The sequence below is a fragment of the Parambassis ranga genome, chromosome 24 (assembly GCF_900634625.1).
Source record: "Parambassis ranga chromosome 24, fParRan2.1, whole genome shotgun sequence".
NCBI classification, from domain to species: domain Eukaryota; kingdom Metazoa; phylum Chordata; class Actinopteri; family Ambassidae; genus Parambassis; species Parambassis ranga.
The window spans coordinates 13,793,992-13,806,911 of record NC_041043.1 but is presented as its reverse complement, the minus strand read 5'-3'; the positions used below and the strand labels follow the sequence as shown (position 1 = coordinate 13,806,911).

The window sequence follows — 12,920 nt, the reverse complement described above, 5'->3', positions numbered from 1 at the left end:
AGGAGGAGAGGGAGGAGGAGGGGACGGCGGAGCTGGCTCACCTCAGCGGCGGCGGCGGAGCTGCGGACCCTGCCTTGGTGTCGGTGTTGCGGGCAGCAGTGCGCAGATCAGAGGGGAAACACAGCAGCTGCTCAATGCAGATCAGACCTGATCCTGCTGCTGGGGTGCCCTTCCCTGATTGGAAACTACGGGATTCAGAACCAGGTCTTACATTTAACATGAAGCCAATATCACCACTAGATGGCGTCGTTTCACCCAGACACGCTCCTGGAATGAAGACGTAATGTGGACCTGGAAATGTATTATAGATGGTACAAAGTGTTGCTTTGTAAAATTAGAAAGGAAACATAGAAGATACGGTATACTGTAATAAAATAGTGGGACAGTGAACATGTACTTTGTTTTTCTTTAACCGTTTGTTTGTAAAATGACGTGTGGTTGCTGTTTTGCTGCATCTTCCACTTTGTCTTAAACTCACACACAGATGTCTGACATTTCCGTGTTGGATTTACTTGATATAATTCAGAGTTCATTGTTCCACCAAAGCTGGCTCCTCATCCTGGTTCAGATGCAGCAGAACAGATCCGAACCATGATACTACCACCACCGTGTTTCACTGATGGGGTGGCTCCACATGAGCTTTATCAAAGTGCAGACAGGCTGCAGTGTTCTTTTTGGGCAGCAGTGACTTTCTCCTTGCAGCTCTGCCATGCACATCATGTTGTTAAGTATGGTGGATTCAGGAACATTAGCCAATGTGAGAGAGGCCTTTAGCTGCTTGGTGCTTACTCTGGGTTCCTTTGTGACCTTGCAGCCTATTACATGAGTTGTTTATGGAGTGATAGACCACTGGAGGCAAACAATGGACTTGAATTGCCTCTTATTTGTACACTGTCTGTCTGTGGATATGTGGAGTCCAGACTCTTTAAGATGGTTGTGTAACCTTTTCTCAGTCTGAGCAGCAACAACTGTTTGTATGAAGTCCTCAGAAATGTAGCTCTCGGTGTAAGTTCAGTCATGAAGACTCTTATTTCACATCATCCACCACTTATCTCTATCCGCTTCCCTCTCCCTTTTCACCATCCTCGCACTCTCTCTCTCTTTCACTGCCCTGCACCTCCCTCTACCTGACCTCCCACATAGTCCGGTGTATAGATGGCACCTCCCTCACCAATCAGCTGTCGATCTGTCCCTCTCCTGCCCAATCATAGGGTAGCATGAAATTTAAAAGCTTCCGTCTCTTCTCCAGCTGCCTCCTGATCGAATCCGGCAACCCTCCTTCACCCCAAGCACCTCCCAATCCATGCAGTTCAAGGCCTCCTCTCTCCTGTTCCTACACCACCACCAGCGGCCTCTCCGCTCGAGATTTCCCCCCTTTCAGACATGGTCCTCACGACGGGGTCTAGAACGCCAATGCACATTCACAATTATTGTATTAATAAATTCTTTCTCATTCAGTTCGCTGAGTCTCTCATGATTGAAATGTCCTTCGGTTATGTCAATATACACTTGAGATGAGACTTATAGATCGCTGTTGTTTAACTAGAACTCCTCCAGGTTCATCTCCTTTTGTAAGATGTAAAATTGGATTTTTTCTGGAATGCATGAATGACAAAGTTGTCATTTGTTTGACTGGGATGTTTTGGGTCATTTTTATGCAGAAATATAGACACAAATATAAACAAAATACACACCCGTTTTTTACTCCATATAGCATTTTTCAGTTTTCTCAATCACCGTGTTTACTTGTATAACAGATAAATCTTTAAATCCTCCAATCAGAACCAGGTGAGGCTGACTCTTCTCTGAGTGTCGGCCGACACGTGGACAGTGCATTTCTTTTATTTGACAACAGAAACCTTAAACAACTTCTGTATGTGCCTGAAGCAACAGTACGTAAGACACACATGACAGCAAGCTGGAGGCCACAGGGTCAAACACAGAGCCACATGGATTTCTCATATTTACACATTATTGACTGCGAACATCTTCTGCCGTTCAGCTCATGGTCGAGCCTCTTTCTTGAAATGCAGCTGTATTTCCCAGGATGCCTCACGAGGACGGACACAAAGCCTTGTTTCTTCTTTACAGTCTGCTGTCTGAAGGCAGTTCATTTTCTAATTCTTCAGCAGTAAATAGCAGCTGGAGGGTGAATTACAAACTGTGAGCCAGAGGGTTTAAGAGGACAGAACAGGGTCTGTAGTAGTACACCGAGTCTGTGCAGACAGTCTTCTCATGTTAGTGTGTGATGTGCTAATTTATCTCCGTTTGCAAGGCATGTTCCGCACGTCTTGGAATGTGAGTTTATTATAACTCAAGAGCTGGTGGCAGGAAGTGAGCTGGCTATGTTTCCTGGTTTCCGTTTCGTACTGTGTGTTAGAGGTTCAGATGTGATGAGGAGCACAGCGAGGCAAGAGGGAGTCGTCAGCTGTCCGGACTCTGCTCTGACTGTGTGTGAACCCCACACTGCTTCCTTTCCAGAGAACATGACGCTGTGCTGCACATCACTGTCCGAGTCGCTGCTGACAGACGCTGTACTGCTGCAGGGCGCCGAACAGGTCCTCATAGGAGATGTTTCTGTGGGAGGGCAGGGAGCTGGGGGAGGGGGGGGGCAGAACACATCGCAGCTAAGCAGTGCCATCTAGAGGCCAAGTCTGGTTTTTTACTACATTTGTATTTTTCAAAATGGCAAAGACAGACATTAACTTACATGAATTCAGTGAGCCTGATGTGCCAGGGAAGGAAGCCCAGCGTGCTGTCCACAGGACCAAACTTCACCACCAGATCCGGGTCTGGAACATTCTTTGACTCTGGAAAGAGGACACAAACACAGACAGCATCCCATCAGCATAAGTGCCTTAACTATATGAACCAGTTATGTGAGCTCATTTTTTACTGTGATATAAAGTCCAGAACCTCTTTGGAAACAGTACTATCATGGCTACATGTCTTTGTACAGTGTAGCCATAAATTACAAACACCCGTGGAGATGCTGTTGGCACCCTGGTCCTCCAAGAAGTGATGAAATATAATTTACAAGAGTTCAATGGTGAAATCTAAGCTGCCTCTCCAGAAGTAGCATCTAAAGGGTGAGGTGAGGGTGGGTGTCAAACCAGATTTGGAGGGCAGCCATCTCCAATGTGGCCTTTGCTGATTAATCAAAACAGGAGTGCAGCAAAAGCGACTCACTTCAATTCCCTCAGTGATCTTTTTCCAACCATCGCTTGTCCACGTTATTTTAAAGCTGATGGCTCTCCAATTAATATTTAATGAGTCATTATTGACAAAATAACATCATTCATGTCACTTGTTGCTGTTGTTGGGACCATGGCCAGAAAATGTGGAAGAGGAGCAAACAGACACACTGCCCTTTGTACCAGACAGAGATGATAGTGTCACATCACAGTTTAATTGCCTAACAGGAAAAAATGATTCACTGTGTGGTGGTGGTGAGTCATGTGACCTTGTAGTAAAAAAGACACATCGACAATAGTACCGTATTTTCCGGACTATAGGTCGCACCGAAGTATAAGTCGCATCAGCCAAAAAATGCGTAATGAAGAAGAAAAAAAACCATAGATAAGTCGCACTGGACTATTAGTCGCACCAGTGGGCCAGCGAAAATCACTACGTTTTTAGCGTAACGCTCTTCACATTCCTCTTAACTTAAGTGGTGCGGCTGCAGAACACTGAGAGTGAGACACACGCATTTCAACAAGTCCTCACACGGAGAAATGATTAGCTTCACCGCACAGAATTTCCTATAAACATCCTGTAAATGAGTAAAAGGCTGACTACTGTGTGCTCATATAGCTGTCTGGAATTAGCGACCTGTCGGCCTATCGGCTCAGCTGCAAACACACGTTCCATGAATGTGCGCGTCACCTGTGCTCGGAATGCAAAGTGGACAACTGGAGGTGGAAGAGAACCGTAAGGAGAGGGACAGAACAGCTACCATTGTATCTGTAATGGGACGTCAGGACACAAGGCTAACTACCGCTAATTGTATATTTTTTCATAGATAAGTCGCACCTGAGTATAAGTCTCATACCCAGCCAAAGGATGAAAAACAGTGCGACTTATAGTCCGGAAAATACGGTATATGTCATATATAATACATCTATAGCATGGAAACAGACTTACCTCTGAGAAGTATGTCCAACATGGAGACGCTGATGTCTTTGGAACTCTTCTCTTTGTTCTCCACAGAGCGGCAGAGCTGCTGCGCCACCTGGACAATTCTCTGCTTCCCGTCCTCTGGAGACAGCACCTTCACCGTGGGCCTGCAGGACACAACTGACACATGTGCGATGGTGTGATTTATTTTATTTTATTTTATTTTTTTTTTTAAATAACATGCCTATCTCAAAATTCAGCCGTCAGCATTGCAGGGGTTCTATTCAGACTCTGAACAAACCAGCTGCACCTGCTGTGCAGCTTCCTGAAGACAAGATATTACCATCACAAAAATACATTCCATTGGATGAGAGGACAGCGTGTGTCAGTCACTGTGTTAAACTGGTGTGAGAGATAGAAACCTGTGGGTGCAGGTTTGACGGTGTCACTTTCTGCCTTTTGTGTACTGAAAGAATCGAGTATCAGGAGGAAAACAGAGATACACAACAGTGCTGTCCTGGTCATGTGACATTTATTGCACTTTTTTTAGGTTAATCAGTTCTTACAAAACACATCAAAGATGATCAGGAAACATTTTCCTCTGCGCTGTAGTATGTATGCGTAGTTCACATGAAGCAGGTTTAAAGTTCTTACCATGTTTGTCAGTCCCGTTGCTCAGGAACTCCACACCGTATTTCGATCCTTCTACACCCAGCAACTCCTGTTGCTGTTTTATAATCTCCTCTAGCAGACGGGAGTTGTTCTTCCGGAAAATACCTGAGGGGAGAACAAAAAAAAGACATAATATGAGGGCGACGCCCATTATTTCATTCATCTCAGAGTCGGTGTCTGATCCAACATTTCAGAGCTCCTATAAAAATACAACCCTGACTTTAAATAGACACCTGATGTGTCATACTGAATACATAAAACTATGCATTACAATATATCAGATATAATATAAAACTGATCTTTTTTCCCCTAGAATAACATAAATGGAAAATGTCTGTCTGTACAGTTGAGGCACATAAAGTGGAACAAACTCATATAACCTCTACAGTCACATGTCATTCCTCAAATAAGCCACAGAGTTGCTGGGAGGGAGGATCATTTTTCTACTTGCACAAATCTGGACAGATGAGACATAATTAAAGGTTTATTCTGCTAAAAATCACACAAGCTTGTAAATATGACAGTGAGTTAAGATAAAATATGATTTGTATATTTACTTTTTTATGCATTTGACATACTAAATGTCACTTAAGTTAGGTACAGTATGATATAAACCAGTAACATGATTACCGTGATTATCGTAGACGCTGACATACGATATACCGACAGCCATACACCAGACCACCAGGTTAGCTATGTCCGTATAACTGGGCTCTTCTTCCGCTACCAATAAGCCGATGTGCACCGGCAGCTTCTCCAAAGACTTGCCGTCTGACAGCCACCGTAACCGGCGACTGTCTGTGCGGTTTCCAGTTACGGGGGTTGCGTTAGCATCCGAGTTATGATTCAACTTCTTCTGGTGGTCCGGGAACCCAGTCAGGGCAAAGGGAAGTAGCAAAGCGGCCACTGCCCGCTCCCAGAGCCGGCCCTTCCAGCTCCGAAGACGGACACGGAGCCAGGAGACAATCGCTCTGTTGACGTGGACTAGGACCAGCAGGAACCGCCACAACAAGCTGTAGAGCAGCGGCATTAGTGCCCGTATTCCTTCCACTCGGCGTCTTTAAGAAGAGGGAAGTGAATGTGGAGTACAGGCGTACAACCGCTAAGTAGTTATCTGCCTGCTAAATCTGCATCAGCGTTGCCTGAAGCTCATTCTGCCTGCCGCCATCTTCCTTTCTCTCCTGGTACCTCTGACCTGTGAACCCGCGGCGTGATACACGTAGCTCACGGATTGGACAAGACAAAAGTGACGTAAACGCTGCTAGGACCGCCCACCGGCTTTACAGGAAATACTTACTTTGAGCTTTATTGGAGTTCAAAAGAAAATTAAATAGCATTTTCTTAACGTGCCAATACATTAACGGTTAATTTCACAGAAAAATTGGACATAAATAAATAAATAAATAAATAAATAAATATAAGTATAATTATGTATATTATATATTTTATTACAGGAAAATGAAATGATTATTTTTTCATATATAAAGAAATAAATACACTACAAACATGAAGTACACAGCTATTTAACTATTATATTTAATAGTTAATTTAATATTTAATTTATACAGCTATTTAACTATTATAAGCTATTTAACAGATCAACATGTAAGTCTGAGTAATTAAGTGCAGAGAAAATATGGCATGATTAATAGGAAGATAAACAAAGAATGTTTTTATCTAATTCAAGAAAAAAACAGGAGGGAGACACAATAGAAGAGAGACAATAATATCTATATATTACCATGATGTAAATTTTGCTGACAAAAGCAAACATTATTAACCAAGAGATATTTAATTTTTGATTAAATGAAAGTGTATTTTTTGTGTATTTTTTATTTATCATGATCACAAGTTTATATATACCAGCTGGTGGCAGTAAGGCACAATTTTTTCATCAAGCATCAAACAGAGAAAGGCAGAACATTTCAAAACATTCCTTCTTCATTATCTTCTTATTGATTATGTTCCAGGCAAATTTAAAGAAACAAATCCTTAATGTACTTCAAGGCAAGAGGCACATCAGGATTAAAATGGGAAATAAGGGGGGGGGGGGGGGGGGGGGAACAGACTAGGGCCCAAAGAGGGGGCAATCTAAGTCTGGAACTGGATCAGGTTGATGGTTACCAGGTTGGAGAAAGTCTTGCTGCCTGGGAGTGAGGCTAAGCACCAGCAGGTGGAAGGCAATCAAAGCAGAGACTTACTGGCTGGTGGCTGGAAGAGAATGAATTATAGTTGGTTCATAACAACCTATTAGGAATACAGTCATTGAACACTCTGTGAGCCACCCTGCTGCTGCTATGGTTTGTTCCCGTTTATTTTTTTCTGTAGTTCACAAGTTCATAGACAGCAGGGGTAAAAGAGTGAGTCGGGCTCTGAGATGGATTATGGAGGGTAAGCAACACAAGAGATGTTTGTTGGTTTAGGGGTCAGAGTACTTAAGGGGAGTCAGAAACTCTCTTCCATGAGCTTATGTTTAGTCCAATTATGGACTTTTCCTTGAGGACGTGAGTCTGAGCAACAGTGGTTGGTTCATTAACTTCAGAAATGCACTATGAGATATATATATATGCAACTCTGCATGGCTGCAAGAGTACCTAATATACACATGGGTTTGTTTCCTCCACAGTGTTGCCATAATTCTCAACAAAATGACAACTACCTTTAAAAAAAAGGCCTCACACATATATAAATAACATTTTATTGGTTTTAACTGCAATCTTTCATTACAAAATAAACCATGAACAAAGCAATTACTGTAGTGTCAGCAACAGCTTCTGGAGAGTACATTCAACAGGTGCTTCATGTGTCAATGATGTTAACATCTAGCCAGCAGGAACATATTTATATATATGCTTTCATCTGCTGTTATAATAAAAAAAAGAAAAAAGAAAGAGAACACAAAAACATTGGGAAACCTGGAATGTATCTATAGGCACTTCTTAGGGAAAAAGTGGTTAAAGGCAACCATCATTATGATTCAAAGTGCGAGAAAGTTTGTGCATGATACCATGCTTCTGTTATCCTTTCAAAATAAGAGCTTATAATATTCTTTCTGACACAGTAAAATTGATTCAGTGACTTTGATAATCAAATAGAAAATTCATCCCAGTGAGGACAACACCTCGTCTATCTTCCAGAGAGTTTAAGATGATGCTACCCAGAACTGTGCCAGAAATGAGAGGCAAGCAAACACCTACAGTTTTAAGTTTGTGAAGCATTCCAGTCTGGAAATGTCATTCTATATGGTGCAGATGGAGATGTAAACAGGGCTCCTGCACAAATTTTACAGATCAACATAAATAATGACTTTTAAAACTCCTGCGGCTCCTGGATTGTCTTGGGAGAGCCAGAGGATGTGTACACTGGTCCTGAGAACCTTTATAAATCAGACCCACTGGCACTCTGAGTGCATTTTTTTTAAATATGACCATAAACAATTATATGCAACTAGCTTTGACACCTGATTAATTAGCAAATACTGTTTTAGCTTTTTTTACAATAATGGCAGCTGCAGATGTTTATAGCCTCCGGTATGCACTGGTACACATTTTCCAGTGCATTTGTGCCCCTCAGACAGCAAAAAAAAAGAGAACCTCAACCATCAGTCCAACATTTGGGATGAACAAATAAATAAAAATACTAAATCTTTGTGTTTTAAATTAAAGTGTTACAAAAAAAATGTCATTGCAGAATAATACATTAACTGTGGAAAAAAAACAGGTCTTCACAATCTTGTGATTAATACGGAAGATCATAATTTAACAAAAAATGAAAATATATATTCTATTGTTTCATTAACCAGATAAATACAAAATAAAAATGCTTAAGATCAGCAATAAATATACTTTGATAAATAAGTAGTGAAATAAAGTAAATAATAACATAATATTGAACGTGGTGGAATCAGCAGAAGCATTTGATTTTAGTCAGCTGACTGAGACATCACCTAAGAGCTCAGTGCTTTGTTAAAGAGTCGCTTCACCCAAATTTAAAAAAAGAAAAAACACCCACAGGTCCTCTGTTAAGCCACCAACTTTAGCACAAACAGACACTTTCTACACAAGAAATAGTCCCTGTGAGAGCCGTTGCCAGAGACTCCATGGATTGCATGTTTACTGGAGGAATGCGAGTGCATGTTTTCTTCTCAATTTTGAGTGAAACTGCCCTTTAACTCATGCTCCAATTTGAAACATAATTTTGAATCCTGTTCAGAGATTGTTTTAACATTCAAAGCAACAACACTGGCTGTTTAAAAGAGCTACATTTCCACATAACTCTGCAGTAAATAGTGAATGACCACTGACCACCAGCTCAGTAAAACAAGGCACATAGCACCAGCATTCCAGCCTGCGTGAAGGGACACAATTTGTGAGTCAGCCTCTTAAAAACACACAATCATCACTACGTAGAGGAGCAACGGGGAAGCTGGTCATAATTAGAGGTGAAACGTGTTGGCTTTACATTGATAAACTCTAAGGCACTTTTATAGTTTTACTGTCTACGGACTTGTTCATTTTTAAGGAGAGGATACTGGTGAAGACTGAATACTGAACTGTCATAAGGCCATGAGGGTGTAAAGGTTGCACATCGTGATCATTACAACATCTGGATGAGGATGCACAGCACCAAGACACCCTGTGCTGACACACACTGACTGCATATGAATTATATTAACCTACTAATACAATCTCTGGGCTATGTTATTATGTCTGACAATTAACTTTATCCAGCAGCACCAACAACAGGGCCTGTGATTTCTGGAAAGACTTTGTTTGGTGCTGGGTCCCTAAAGGTAAGGTAAAAGATAATCCTCACAATAGAGAAGGCACCTGATGGGATTCACAGATTGACCTGCTTCTCCTGTAAACAGGGCTGAGAGGAGAGACCAGCTGAATGCTATTCCTCCGTCCTTCCATTCCCAGCCCAGAGACGCAGGCACTTTAATCATCAGAGATAGACAGAGTGCTAAAGATGGGGAGGCGGTGTGAGGCATCCAGGATTGGGGACTCGGAGCCGCTCTGACTGCCCACACTGCTCTGGTAGCCCTCCATGTCAGACAGAGAATCTGGTGGGGTTGGAGGGCTCTCTGATGAGGGCTTGAAAAAACTGCTGGTGGTCGGGGAAGGAGGGGTTGGACCCTGAGATTCTGATGCATTAGAGGGGCCCAAACTGGGGCCGAACAGGCTGGCAAGCTCTTGGCTGGAGTAGGTGAAGGGGTTGTTCTGCCACTCTGTCATGTCTTCCAAAGACAACATGGGTGGAGGTGTGACTGAGGTGGGGCTGTCTTGTGCACCACCAGAACTGGGGAAACCGGCAAAACTGAAGCTGTGCTGCAGCCGAGGACGCTCCAGCTTGTTGAAGCCAGAGGCAAGAGAGGGCCCGCGGCGCTCGTCTGCGTTGTGGATGAAGTGGCAGCGGGGGCCATATGGGCAGAAACCAATGGTGTGAAAGGTGCGGCACAGCTCAGTCTTGTACTTTGGATGGCGGCTCAGGCTGCGCAGCTCATGTATTCCATGAGCAAACTGGCACTTGTCTCCATACTTGCAGGTGCCATTTTCCTCAAAGGGTCGGCACAGCTCCGTTTTATAGCGGCTTGAGTTGACTTGGCTGCTTCCTCCCACACATACCTGACTGCCAGGGCGCAACCGGTCGTTCAGCTCTGAGAAGGAGCGTTCACGAAACCGATTCTCCTTGTTGCTGCTGCTACATGTGCTGCTCAAACCCAGTGAGGACTCCATTTTAAGGCTGTTGACAAACTGGTTGTGGCTGAACTTGGCACTGGGCAAGCTGACTGAGTGAGACCGTTGGAATATGCCAGCTGCAGAGGGGGCCCCCACCACCTTCTTGTCCAGCACAGACCCAGCAGTGGTGCAAGGGGGGAGGTTGGGGCTGGAGCATGGGACAGACATCAGCTGAGGTCCACCAAGACTGCCGTTTAGGATGTTGTTGTTCTGTAAGAAGGAACATCAGACTGTTAGTTTAAAGGGGAACTTCACCCCATGCTCTGTGCTAAACAGATAGATGGCTGATGATGTCATCAAATGCGTAGTGTCTGTTAACATTTCTGTGGATACGCTTCTTTAATAATAACATAACTCATGCATTAGTATCTAACAGCACTTTATTACTTCAACAAAACAAAAATATGATGTGCTAACTTTGTGCTCTGTTGTGATCTCATCCATTAATATAATTAAGACTACCCAAATACAAGTCAGCCATTTGGCCTCCATGTCAAACAAGCAGCCACATAAACACACCTGAGTTAACCTGACTGTGTGCAAGTAGAGGCTGTAACATAACTCCTTATTTGCAGTTTTCTGCATACGTTTCTAAAAGTGTCCCAGACTCCAGGCAGTTAAAAGTAAAAAAAGAGTACCGCTAACCTGATAAAACTATATGCTGCAATCGAAAAACCTTTATTGCTTCATCACAAGGGCAACATGACGGTTAACTAGCTAACACAACACAAAGTTCATATAGGAGACGGCAGATGCAACGTAAGCTAGCAGGCTAATTAACGCTAAATGGCTAACACTGGGTGATCGTAGACTATTTATGACAACATTAAAGCCCCTAACAACACATTAAACAGGGAAACATGTTGCCCCACAACACTTATGTTGCGGTACTTTAATTCATTTTAGTATAAAAGTTAATACAAACACCATCTAGTCTGTGCGTCACACTCAATGTAACGTTACGTTTCGAACTACCGCTTTGCTAACATTAGCTAGTACCGAGAAAGAAACTCAACTTAAAGCGGTGTTAACTATAAACGACACGACTAGCGAGTACAGTAAATATCCAACTTTAATGTGACTTATGCAAATTACTACCCTTAAAAACTTTACACCAAACTTATAAAGTGGCTAGGCTAACGTTAGCATTATTACTGTAGAAAAGGAAAAAAAAAGTCCGTCGTCCATTTCCCCCCTTCAGTAAAGGAGACTTTTACCTTTTTAGATACTTCTCCGTACTCCAAGAAAGGAGACATAGCAGACGCTGTCATGTTTTGTTGCTTAAAAATCAGAATGTGAGCTGCTTATGCTGCTGGTTATGAATGCTCGTCCACACGTCGGTGTCTCAGCTCGGTGGAGAGCCCCCTCTGTGTCGCTGCAGCGCCGAGCAGCTCGGTGTCTCTTCAGGCTGCAGCGTCCATGATTACGTGGGAGGCGGACTTCCGGTGACACGCTGCACACTTGTTTTCCTTTTCTAATTTCAAAAATAAATTGTATATATATATATATATATATATATATATATATATATATATATATATATATATATATATATATATATATGTATATATATATATATATATATATATGTATATATATATATATATATATATATATATATATATATATATATATATATATATATATATATATATATATGTGTGTGTGTGTGTGTGTGTGTGTGTGTGTGTTATTCTTGCACACTGTTTCCATGCATGCTATAAATTCAAATATTTAAAATCTTCCCCTTTAAATACATACAACATATAATGCACAAACTATATAGAATAGAATAGAATAGAATAGAAAATACTTTATTCATCCCAAGCTGGGAAATTTCACTATTGCAGCAGCAGAATACAGGCACTCAAGCATACTTAAAAATAAAAATATATATCTCTAACTGTAAAAATTAAACAGTATAAACATCATTAACAGCAAAATAAAAAAAATAAACGTGCAGAAGCAATAATGTGCAATTTGTAATGCAGGTATACATAAATCGGATTGTGCAATTTGGTATGAACAAATGATATGATATGATATGATATGATATACAAGAACAACAGTGTGCAGTTTGAAAGTTAGAAATTGTGCAAAAACTGTCCCTAACCACAGTGAGTCCATGTTATCTCTGGCACAGAGATGAGGTATTGTACAGTCTTATGGCATGAGGCAGGAGGCAGCATATAATGCATGGAAATATAGAGCCAAAATGTATTTTATGCTGTTGTTGCCTCCACCAAACATCTGTCCTGTCCTTATGAAGACAAAAAACAAGTTATTTTTCTGCATAACCTTTAAGAGATCATTGAAGATGTCCATCAACCTCAGACATAAATCGTCATCACAAATGAGTTTCATAAGGTCACACTGACCTTTAAACAAAAA

The 12,920-nt window shown here is 41.9% G+C and overlaps 2 protein-coding genes across 2 annotated transcripts; both read right to left on the bottom strand.

Annotated features, from left to right (window-relative positions):
* Nucleotides 1-1,650: 1,650 nt before the first annotated feature.
* nus1 (NUS1 dehydrodolichyl diphosphate synthase subunit) lies at nucleotides 1,651-5,982 on the bottom strand. Its single transcript, XM_028397676.1, has 5 exons — nucleotides 5,419-5,982; nucleotides 4,771-4,893; nucleotides 4,144-4,296; nucleotides 2,711-2,810; nucleotides 1,651-2,595 (listed from the first exon to the last, which is right to left on the bottom strand). Exons 1-5 carry the CDS (start codon nucleotides 5,816-5,818, stop codon nucleotides 2,505-2,507), a joined length of 867 nt encoding a protein of 288 aa, XP_028253477.1. The 5' UTR covers nucleotides 5,819-5,982; the 3' UTR covers nucleotides 1,651-2,504.
* A 1,490-nt stretch (nucleotides 5,983-7,472) lies between these two features.
* zfp36l1b (zinc finger protein 36, C3H type-like 1b) lies at nucleotides 7,473-11,935 on the bottom strand. The gene is made up of 2 exons (XM_028397668.1): nucleotides 11,747-11,935; nucleotides 7,473-10,739 (listed from the first exon to the last, which is right to left on the bottom strand). Exons 1-2 carry the CDS (start codon nucleotides 11,798-11,800, stop codon nucleotides 9,729-9,731), a joined length of 1,065 nt encoding a protein of 354 aa, XP_028253469.1. The 5' UTR covers nucleotides 11,801-11,935; the 3' UTR covers nucleotides 7,473-9,728.
* Nucleotides 11,936-12,920: the final 985 nt, after the last annotated feature.